Raw genomic sequence first — 11,523 nt, 5'->3', positions numbered from 1 at the left:
CCGGTGCACGCTGGCACAGCCAGGCCCCGTCTCACGGGGTTGTAGAAGTGCCCGTCTCAGCGTGGAGGAGAACGGCTGGATTAGGGTATTTAGGTCAGAAACTCTTTTCAGCCTAATTTTACTATGCAAATTTAGGGCAAATCAGCTCGAGTGAGGCGGCAAGTTTTTCCAGATCAGGTAACAGATTCCCACAGCCTGAACCCTTCTGGTTGTCCCCGCACCGAGCAACCACCGGCACCCACAGCAACTCCTCCCCTGCGGCAGCACAGGCAGAAAGTCAGGACGTTGCCGCCATAGAATCACAGAATCATCTCGGTTGGAAGGGACTCTTCAGGTCATTGAGTCCAAACATCAACCTAACACTGCCCCAAAACACCACTAAACCACCTCCTTCAGCACTAAATCTAACCATCTTTTAAATACCTCCAGGAATGACAACGCAACCACTGCCCTGGGCAGCCTGTCCCAATGTTTGACAACCCTTTCTGTGAAGAATTTTTTCCTAGTATCCATCCTAAACCTCCCCTGGCATAACTTGAAGCCATTTTCTCTTGTCCTATTGCGTGTTATTGGGAAAAGAGCCCAACCCCCCTCACTACCCGCTCCTTTCAGGGACCTGTGGAGAGCGATAAGGTCTCCCCTCAGCCGCCTTCTCCCCCAGGTCCCTCAGCTGCTCCTCACCAGACGTGTGCTCCAGACCCCTCACCAGCTCCGTTGCCCTTCTCTGGACACCCTCAGTGTCTTTCTTGTCATGAGGGGCCCAAAACTGAACGCAGCACTTGAGGTGAGGCCTCACCAGTGCCGCGTACAGGGGGACGATCGCTCCCCTCACCCTATGCCCATCACCTCACACGCACGCTGCCTACCTTGTCGGCAAACCCCAGAGCCGAGGAGCCGCCACCCGAAGCTCAGCCGTACCCCGTATCACACCGTCCTCCCCGGCTGTTTCCCAAGAGGGCATAAAACACCCACAGCTGCAATTAGCTGATTGCCAAAAAGAAAAAAGCCCCCCAGGTCATGGCTATGCCCGAAAGCCTGGGATGTTTAGCTTTGGAGGAGCACAGCCTACATGTCCCCACCTTTCCCCGGTCTCTTCCTGACCAACCGGCACCATGGCTGTTGAATCACCATCCCATGACTGTTCCCCAGTGACTAAGAGCCAGAGCAGAGCCTCTGCTGTCATCTCCCGGGGCCACAGCGAAGACGCTCGCTGGGCACATGGCTGGTCTCATGCTGAGGCTGATGCAGGGTTCAAAGGGGACTGTTCCCCTTCTCATCCTCCCTCTAGTCAGGGGAAGGAGCCAGCAAGCAAACTCCCCTTGGTTCAAATATAACTAAAAGAGTTTTCTATCTCCCCTCCTCCCCCACAAGAGCTTTGCTTCCTCTGCAGAACCTCAGGCAGAGAGTTAAAATAGTAGCGCACAGTTTCGGTTGAAATTTGTGTGTGTACCAGCTATTTATTCACAGCTTCACGAGACACAAGCAGCTGAATTTTCTGCTTGTAAGGACCAGCCACATCAGCACAGGTCTCCAGCAGACAGGGAAACCATCCTCCTCCCTCCAGCCAGCCAGGCTGCATCCCCAGGGCCAAACCTCCCCTTCCCAGGCCTGGAAAGCCCATAAATGCAAATAAATACACTTTAAAAGACGCTTATTTGTACTGAAAACTGTTTAATGGTACAGCTCGCATTGCTTTGGCACGTTCCCCTCCTTGGGCAGGACCTGCAGGGGGCACAGCCTTTCCCACAGCCCCAGGGCTGCAGAGGCTGGGTGGCCACGATGGAGGAGATGGGACCTGCCCTGTAAATCACAGCCCCATGAGCATTGAGAGCTCGGTTTCGCAGGAAGCACAGCTCTGGCATACGTGCAAAATAAAAATCTGTGCTGAGACCTTGCACTGCCTCTTGAGAAACCAAAACTGTGTTGCGTACACATATTCCTTTTAGCTACCCCTTTTCTACAGCAGCCATTGCTCAGGAATAAAGGGCCGTATGGCGTCACATCTACTCTGGAGAAATCAGCATCCAAGTTCTGGCTAAATCAGACTCCTCTTTGCCCAGCCTTAGAAGGCTCCAGGAGCTGTACTGATGTGTTATTAGTTTAATGAGCATGCCCTGATGAGTCCCAGCCCCCACAATCTGTATCAGCAGCCTTGGAGGTACAACCCATAACTCAGCTCACCTGCCAAGGAGGTTTCTTATTAAGCAGGGGATGAGGGTGTCTAAGATACCTGAGATCAAGAGGAGAGGCCACACTCCATCCCAGGACTGCACAAGCCCCCAGAAGGTTGCACAGAGCAAGGGAGAGCAGCTGTAAAGCACTGGAGCAAGGAGATATTATTTTAAACTATTTAAACACATACAATTGAGTAGGTTCTTGAGCATCAGACAGGGCCAGCTGGTGGTAGTCAGGACTCATCCAGCACAGCTGATCCAGATTATAGCCTCCATCAGTTAACAGCAGTTCTTTATACAGCACAGCAGTGCCCCAAAAATACCAGCAGTTCCCTACAGGGCCTGGTGTTACTCTGGGGAGAAGGTCAGATCAAGCATCCGATTATGTCCCTGCTCATTGACAGCCCAACATCCCACCCCAGTCCTGCCAGGGACTAAACTTCAACATTTTAATTAGGTTAACAGCAGTAGCCATTAATTGAATTCCAGCTCTCAAGAAACACAGCAGTGTGCAACATCTTTTTTTGTTATTTCTAAACCAAGACCACTGTGGGCTGCCCAAGGACAATCAGAGCTCCAGAACAGAGGGCAGTGAGCTATGGGGGAGCAAATCCACCACGAGGAGTCATGGGTTTGTGCAGGGATGTGCCACCTGGTCCTAAGCCAACACCTTAGCTGGCTCTGCTGGTTGAAGACAAGCCTGCAGCAGAGGAGATGACCTAGTTGTCATGCTACCCACACAGCCCAGCCACTGCAGGCACCATCTGTGGAGCCAAGGAGATCTCTGGGGAACCCCACACTCATTTTCTCCCCAGTGCAGAAGAACAAGAGCTTCTTCACGTTGGTCCTTCCTGGGGGTGCAGGACTCAAAGGCAGTCTGTAAAACCTTCAGTGTGCTTGCCTGCTTTTTTTTTTTTTTCCAGCTCTCTCCGACCTCAACATTTGCTATTCCACCTGCATCAGAGGCCCTGTGGGGGTGTTGCTGGGCTTGGCTCCTGCACATCACCATATCCAATGTCCAGCTCCACCTGTATCCCTGTCGGCTGCAAGGAGAAAAAGAGCGGAGCTTAACCTCAGGCTGCTGGGACTCCACAGGGAAGCCTGTACACTGCTCCATCATCTGCCCCAGAGCCAAAAATCCCCAGTTACATCCCCCTGAGGGTTTCTTTCTGCTGATGCCCTCATTTTAACTGGGTCTGCTGAACATAGAGATTCTAATAGAGAATGCAATTTAGTAAAGAAAGAACATCTTCCTCTGAGCTATCCCCAGACACTATTATTTAGCACACCCGGGATGTGTTTTACTGCCCAGCACACAGCCACAGCCAAACCCATTTGGATCAGGCAGGACTGCCTCATATTTAGGCAGAACTCAAGCCAAAGTCACCTCTGCAGGTGTCGGAGTCAGCCCTGCGGGACCCTCACTGCCCACACGCAACGAGGAGAGCGAGACAAGCAGGAGAACACAGTGACCTGGACTGGAAAGTGGTGCCACTCATTTAACTGCCAGTAAATACAAGCCCAAGATGCTGGGAACAGATGTTCATCTCTTCCACAGCATGCAGCCAGGCTGTATTTGCTCCTCTCCCATTGCCATGGGTCACCCAGAGAGGCCTGATCATGCCCTACCCCCAAGGAGGAGCCTTCCTCTGCTCTGAAGCCAAGTCCATGTCACATAGCTTCTTCTCCATCCCCAGAGGGACTGCTCCAGGGAGCCTCACCTGCCGGGGTGACTTTGCTAAGGAAGCGATGCGCTGCGTGGTGGCTTTCTCCCAGGTGGCTTCTTTGGTCTCCAGCAGCACCCGGGTGCTGGGCACAAAACTCCAGGAGCGGCCAAGGGCTGGCTTCAGTGCACCAGTGCTGCTGTCTCTTGTCACCTGGTTAGTCACCTGCAGCACAAACAGGCTTATCAGTGCCCGGGAAAAGCAGTGCCACTCGGTGTAATGAAACACCGGAGATCACCAGGAGATAATGGCCAATCTGCCACTTCTCAGAAGTTTTTCTTCTCCTTCCTGGCACACCCATGCCATCCCCTCTAAACACAGCCTACGCAACTGTCCCAGACATACTCAGGTAGGAGCTCACTCATATCTGCAAGCTGCAGTGACTCCTGGTGCTGAAGCCACCTGCAAAGTTTAACTTGGAGCCTCCAAGCATCCTTCCAGGCACCCCATCCATCACTTGATAGAATGGTTTCCGCTGGAAGGGACCTTGACAATCATCTCGTTCCAACCCCCCTGCCATACGCAGGAACACCTCCCACCAGCCCAGGTTACTCAAAGCCTTGTCCAACCTGGCTTTGAACACCTCCAAGGATGGAGTTTCCGCAACTTCTCTGGGCAACCTGTTCCAGTGCCCCACCACCCTCAGAGTGAAAACATTCCTCCTAGTATCTAATCTAAATCTCCCCTCTTCCAGTTTGAAGCCATTCCCCCTCATCCTATCACTACATGCCCCTGTATCACTCATCAGAGCAAAGGGCAGGACCGCCTCAACACCTCCCAGTGTCAGATTCAGCAGACCACCATTTTGTGTGGTGGCCTTCCCAATTCAGAGACATTAAGTGTGGTCAAGGCAACCTGTCTGGGCGTGTTGAAGCTAATGCAATTGCTTGGCCAAGAGCTGGGGAAGACTAGAGCAGAGCCCCTTCCATTCCCCAGCACCTTCTGGAGGATGCAATGCCCTGCAGTTCCTCCACGGTAACCAAGCAAGAGGTTACTTCATAAGCCAGCCAGCCCCTTAAGTGAGCGGTGTTATATCAAAAAAAAAAAAAACAAACAACATTTCAATCTGTCTATACTTAACTCTACCTTGCTCAATCAAGTGAATGCCTTGTTGGCTAGGGACAGCAATAAAAGCAGGGAGCAGATCAGCCCTGTTCTTGCTAGACTTTTGCTGGAACAAGACAACCACGGGCTGCAGAGAAGCAGAGCTACATCAGGGAGCAGAGGTCTCTCGCTCCTGCTCAGCTGGGAGCAGGGTCCCCCCTTCCAGGGGATCCAAAGGCTCTCTGGGGCTCCTCACCATGGCACACACCAGCACATGAAGGAGAAGGTACACCAACACTCACCACAACAGCGAGGCTGAACTCCCTGGCCAGTGTCTTCAGCTCCCTGGCCAGCTGCATCATAATGGCCAAACCTGGAGGAGGATAAAGCCCTTGGGTATTGGCGGATCAGCCCCTGAAGTACATCTCAGAGGCAGGTGACATCTAGACTTGCATGAACACTAAATTTAGTGCCACTGCTGGTGTTCATGGGCACCTTCAACCCATTTCCATTACCAGCACCCCAATGTTCCCTTTGCACCTGCACACTCCGGGGCACCCCAGCCAAATGGATGTGGCATGGACAGACAAATCCCCGAGTTGTCCCACAACCTCCTTTCCCACCTTAGAAGCCCTGAGGCCAAAAAAAACCCAAACCAACCCCTACAAAAGCACTAGGAGCTCCAGACAAAGCCATCCAAGTTCATTTAGCGGGTACAGGTCCCCTCTCTCCAGCTCACACCTTCATTTCCTACAGCCCATGGCTGTGAGGGGACCTCCTGTGACAGCACTGGCTGTCACCCAGGTGTGCAAGTCCCCTCTGGAAGGTGTCCAAGGGGCCTCCTTGGCATCTCAGCCAGCAGAAGGCCCCTCACTCCTGATTTATGGTCTTTTCTGGCAGAAGGAGCCTCAGGGGAGCTTTGCAAACTATGCCAGCAACCACCATGCATCTGTGACACTGTAAGCAGAGGTTTTACTCTGTGAGCAAACCGTTCAGAGCCTTCTCTGTCCCCTGGACGGGTTTCAGACCACCGGTATGAGCTTGCACAGCCACAGCCAGCTTGAATTTTTGCCGATAACACTGCAAACAGACTCCTGTTTTATCCAGTTGCAAAGGAAAAGCGGGGAGCAGTCTCACCCACATCGGTCCTGCCCCAGCTCCAGGCACAGCATGTGTGGGAGGAAGATGCTCTGCGGGACAAGCAGAGAGGTTTGCAACCTCATTGCACCTCCTAACGACGCAGCTCACCCTCGGACTGCTTGCCGCCCAGCAGTGGGTAAATCACAGCCGAGACAGAGTCAATCACCACGATCTTGAGGGGTCCCACGGAACTCACAACCTGAAAGAAAGAGGCACCACGTGCAACGTGGAGTAACAAATCCAGCAGTTTTGAAGGTCGTGAGCTGCACAGAGGCTCAAGTGTGCCCAGGACGGGGTGATATGGTGTCACTCATCAGGCACAACAAGACTCACTGTTCCCTTCCTCGCAGCTCTGGGGAAGGGAAAGGGGCCCGGAGCCTCACTCCTACCTGCTGGGAGAGGCGATCCCGCAGGTCCTGCAAGGCGCTCAGCATTTCATAGATGTTGAACACACGGACCACCTGGATCCGCTGCAGAGCCTCCAGCTGTAGCACAAAGTGGCATCATCAACTGCCTCATCCCCTCCAGGACCCACCATATTCCTCCTGCCCAGCTGTTACCAGCTCTTTGCATTTATACCATGCCACAGAGACAGGGACCCTTATTTCTTCCATATTTGCCTCCATCCCAAGAACACTGTTGTTCCCATTGCACTGATGAAGAAGCAATGCAGACTGAGATCAAGGAGCAAGCCCCCTCCTTCTCCCCAAGAAAAAAAACCCCTTTCCCTGAGCACAGTACCTGCCCGGCCACAGGAGGAAGAGTTTGGACCCAAAAAACCCCACAGAGACAAAGGCAGAGCTGGACAGAAAATACATCTCTGGGGGCTGTCCGCAGGCAAGAGCCAAGGCAGTTTTAGCATGAGTGGAGGAGCAGCAGAGGGACCAGCTCCAGTGGAACTTGCCTGTTCTTCCTCAGCCTCTGCCTTGGCTCGAAGCATCTGGTAGAGACGGGAGGCGGTGAAGCCCCCCGTGGAGTCAAGAAACAAGACGTGCTGCTTGAGGCCAAGAGACACGCTGGCCGCAATGCCCAGACACACCTGGAAAAGGAAGGACCAGGCATCAGCCAGACCCCCCACGTCCCTCTGCTTCACATGCCTGAAGGCATCTTCACCCTACCTGTCCTCTCCCCTCCTCTGTCCCACTCACCTGTGTCTTCCCACTGCCCGGCACTCCCATGAGCTCCATCACTTCCCCCGTGTACAGCCCGGAGTCCAGCAAATGGTCCAGGCTACAAGTAGAACACAAGGTAGGATTATCAACACATCTTCAGCCAGAATGGCACAGCCGTTGGGAAGCAGCGGTCCCTAGAGTCCCCTTCCCAAATGCAGACAAGTCCTTCAGGCTCCCCTCCTTCCCTCCCATCCCCAACTCTCTCTCCACACTGGGGGCAACAGCAGATCCACAATGTGGGGGATACCAGAGGACGGTCCTGAGCTGGAGAAGAGCTGTGGTTCTGGGAACACAGTTTGAATACGCAGGGTTTCTCTGCATAGTCACCGTGACAACCCAGCAAGGGGATGGGGGAAAAGAAGAAAGGACATGCAATAGAGTAACTCATTTCCATTCCTGATCTAGACAGTTTGCACCATCGTCTCTCAGCAGTCCTCCCAGATCCCCAACCCTCCTCTCTGCGCCCCTCAAGGGAAAGGCTGAAGGCAGTGTGTTATTTAGTGTAGAAGTGAGACACACCACCAGCTCCCAAAAGGTGAACAGGCTCTCGCAATGACAACAGCAATGTCATTCCCTCCGGGGACACAGACCAGCTGGCTTTGCAGCCACAGGACATGAAGAATAACGATCTCTTGCTCACAAAAGACAGAGCCAGGCTGTGGCTGGAAGTTTTTAAAACAGCTGCTGAGGCTGGTTTGGACACCACTGAGCCTGCCCAGGGCATCACCACATTGAAATTCAAAGCCTGCGCTGGGCAACCACGGCCTTTTGCAGCAAGCCCAGCCCTGGGCAGATCTGCTGGCTCACCAGGTGATGTACCCACCTTGGGCTCCCAGTGGGCAGGATGGCCGTGGAGCTCTTGAGCTCCTCATAGAGGTCTGCTCCATTGGTGGGGAAGGCAGAGAACTGGGCCAGGAGCACACGTCTTACTGCAACCAGAGCCTGCTGGGCAAAGAGATGCCTGGAAACGTGACTGAGGAAGCCCAGGGCCAACATCTGCTGCAGAAGGTCCCCCCAGACAAGCCCATCCAAGGTGTGAGCTGGACAGCTCTGAGCTCCCCAGTTAACATACCAGGACTTAGGAGTCACGCTTTACCTTGTAAGACAGGGAACACTTCTGGGCAACATCCTCCAGGTCTGATGACACAAAGTCCACCACTGCAAGTAACATGAAGGACAAGAAAGTTGGAAGCCAAACCTGGACAGACCACGAACACCAAAGAGATGACCAGCTTAACCAAAACCTGCCTGCACCAACAGTCAAAATATCTATTCCCTCTGCCAACACTTCAAGCAGAGGAGCAGGATGCCCCACAAAATGGAGTACTGCAGTATTTTCCTCTGAGATGGCCCTGCCACCCACTGCAAAACAAATCAGGGTGACAAGCTGCTAAAAATTCTCCCCATTTTCCTCAAGAGCTGCCCAGCACCATTCGATAGCTGGGGCCACCCAAGAGAGCCCCCTTCCACCAGCATACCACAGTCTCAAGGGGTCAGTGACTGACCCAAAGCGCCAGCCCTAGACACGCCAGGAAGGGCTAAAGCCACAGAAATTCGAATAACTAGTGGGCCCATCTCTGCTCCCAGAAGCTACTCCAAGAATCATTTTTTTCAGATAGATGTGTATGTTATTGGTTTAAAAAAAAAAGGTAAAAAGCAATTCTTATAGGAAAAACAAGGATTACGTCATCCATGGCTCCACCACCCACAGGATCTCACAGACTCTGTTTAACAAGAATAAAACGGTGGTTTTTCTCAGCTCTAATCCAATTTCTCAGAGCAAGTAAAGAGTCTACCTGAAGTCTTTCCCTTTCCCGCTAAGGGCAGGCCTTGCCCAGGGTGCAGTGTGCCAGGAGTTTGGGCATTCTTCAGAGGGAAAAAACACACAAACCCTCCTGAAATACCTTCAAAAACCCCATAATTGATCGTCCCTCAAAGAGCCTCTGCAGAGACCTCTACCACCACGTGCTGCTCCAATGGAGAAGTCCTGACTCATCATATCCACCCAGGAGGACTCAGAAGACACCCATTTGGGAGGACATGGGAGGGATAAAACCATAAAGGCAGGAGATGTTTTCCAGGGGCTGCCCCACAGCCTGGACCACCCAGGCTGGCAGATGGGTCCCGTACAGGAGGAGAGCACAGTGCCACCCCAAACACGCAGGGGTGACATCCCCCAACCCGAGACCCCGCTGCTGCCCCGTTACCCGTCTTGATGCCGTTCGCCCCGAGAAGCTGAATCATCTCTTGGGTGAGACCAGGGCAGAGCCCAGCCCGCAGGACCACCATGTCCCTGGCCACCCCCAGGACGGAGCACCACAGGGCTGGGAAGAAGCGAGGAGCCCTGCAGAGGAGATGGGAGAGCAGATTTGGCACTGGACCGTTCCTGCCCCCGGAGCAGCCCAGGCTGGGGAGACCCTACCCCGGCTGTACCTGGGATGGGCGGTTACGGCGAGTGTTTGGTCTCCCTTTAGGGCCAAACAGCCCCAAATCCTACAACCAGCCAGGGCGGTACAGCGGGCGAGCATATCCCCATCCCGGCTACCTTTAGCAGAGCCCTTGCTGTGAGCAGGGAAAGCCCCACGGGGAGTTTCCCAACCCATTCCCATCCCTGTCCCCACCCCCATCCCCCCCCGGCTCCATCCCCCGCTCCCCCGGGCACCCGAAGCCGGGCTACCGCGGTACCCTGTCCCCCTGCCTGTCCCCTGCCTGCTCCCTTTCCTGCTTCCTGCAGGCAGCGGAAGAGCCCGTCCAGGGCTCGTATTCGCCCTCACCCCGTCCCCGCCTAGCGGCGGTCCGGCCCGGCTCCAGCCCCGCACCGAAACCCCGGTGCCACCGCGGTCCCCGGCGAGGGGACCTGCCTCGTCCCCCAGAGACCCTGCGAGCAAAGGTGGCTGCGGGTCCCTGCCTGTACACACCCCCCCCGCCTCTGGAGCCTTCCCCCTCCTCACTGGCCCCAGCAAGGGATGCTCTCCCCAGCTGCTGGCACCCAAGGGTGCTCCGGGAAGCACCCACAGCAAACTGGGGGTTTCAGCTCCCACCGCAGCCCCATACCAGCGGGGACACTGAGGGAAAGCACCTGGGAGAATGAGAACTGGCTCAGGAGCTGTAGCAAAGCTGGAGTGAAGGAAACACAACAGATAAGAAAACAAAAATTGGTAGAAGAGGAAGGAAACAATAGATAAGGGGTACCACTTACCTGTAGCAACTCCCCCAGTCGCCAGCTGCCTTTAAATGACCATCAGCACAGGTGCCAGCAACGCCGCAGCTCCCAGGCTCTATAAATAACAGACGCAGAACCTGGGCTGGCTGGTTTGGGGGGTAGATGTTGCTGCTGGGGAGACTCAAGGCAGGGTGGGTTAAAAATTGAGGTGGACTGAAGAAATAGGTGATAGTGATGAAGCTACTTGTCTTGTCTTGCAGAGCTCTGTGTGTCTCTGAGTGGGGTTTGTTGCACTTTTAAAAGCACAGGTTGTGTTCAGAGCTGGGCTCTCTGCTGCTGGTGAGGCCGGGCAGGCCCGTGGCCCACTGCAGAGCTGGTGGGGTCTGAGTGTTTGCTGGGAGAGCAGCTGATGTGAATAGGAAAAAAAAACCTTTAATTATAACTTCTGAAGTTATTTCAGGGGTGACCCTGAGTTTTATGCAAACACTTTAACTGCCCTAAGCTTGTATTAATGGCTTGGGGGCATCTCTAGAAGTGGTGTACCCCAAGAGAAGGTCTCTAATATTGTATTGGAGAAAAGTTGAAGCCTTGGGTCCTGAGCGCAGCTACCTCTGCAACCCTACTGCTGCTTTTGAGATGCTGGAGCTCATCCTGGGATCTTCTGGAGGGTAATTTCACCGTGGCCCTCACCAGTTCTCTGCCAGGTCCTGGATTAGAAGGTGGCTTGGAGCCATGAGGTAAGGTGGGATCCTAGGGCTGGGTTTGGCTGGGCTCATCGGTCCTGCAGTTGGGGTTGCAGGGTGGAAAATGAGGGTGTGGGGGGTGTGTGTGTGTCTTCAATACCCCACAGGTGGAGAGAGCTCTGTCCCTGAGAAGGGCTTGCTGTGGGGGAGGCCGGGGCTGTCCCCCTTCCTGGCAGCCTGGGACTTGAATTTCCCCAAGAAAAGGGTTTTTTTGTGTTCTCAGTGAAAGCCTGAAGAGAGCCCCCTGCCCTCACTGCTAAGACTACCTGTCCTGCCTGGGGGGTACCCCTGAGAGCATCAGCACATCTGCTCCAGCTGTGGGTGGGCACGGGGACCAGGTAACTCCTGGGGCTGGCACCCCCC

General features: G+C 54.2%; 1 protein-coding gene across 1 annotated transcript; it reads right to left on the bottom strand.

Moving 5' to 3' along the window:
- Nucleotides 1–3,133: 3,133 nt before the first annotated feature.
- On the bottom strand, nt 3,134–9,543 carry RAD51D (RAD51 paralog D). The gene is made up of 10 exons (XM_009885134.1): nt 9,462–9,543; nt 8,351–8,412; nt 8,078–8,196; nt 7,231–7,312; nt 6,987–7,121; nt 6,472–6,567; nt 6,191–6,281; nt 5,245–5,315; nt 3,896–4,063; nt 3,134–3,217 (listed from the first exon to the last, which is right to left on the bottom strand). The coding sequence occupies exons 1-10, from the start codon at nt 9,541–9,543 to the stop codon at nt 3,134–3,136; spliced, it is 990 nt and encodes a 329-aa protein (XP_009883436.1).
- Nucleotides 9,544–11,523: the final 1,980 nt, after the last annotated feature.

Source organism: Charadrius vociferus, unplaced genomic scaffold, assembly GCF_000708025.1.
Source record: "Charadrius vociferus isolate BGI_N301 unplaced genomic scaffold, ASM70802v2 scaffold54, whole genome shotgun sequence".
Taxonomy (NCBI): domain Eukaryota; kingdom Metazoa; phylum Chordata; class Aves; order Charadriiformes; family Charadriidae; genus Charadrius; species Charadrius vociferus.
The sequence above is the reverse complement of the archived record's forward strand: the minus strand, read 5'-3'. Positions and strand labels throughout refer to the sequence as shown.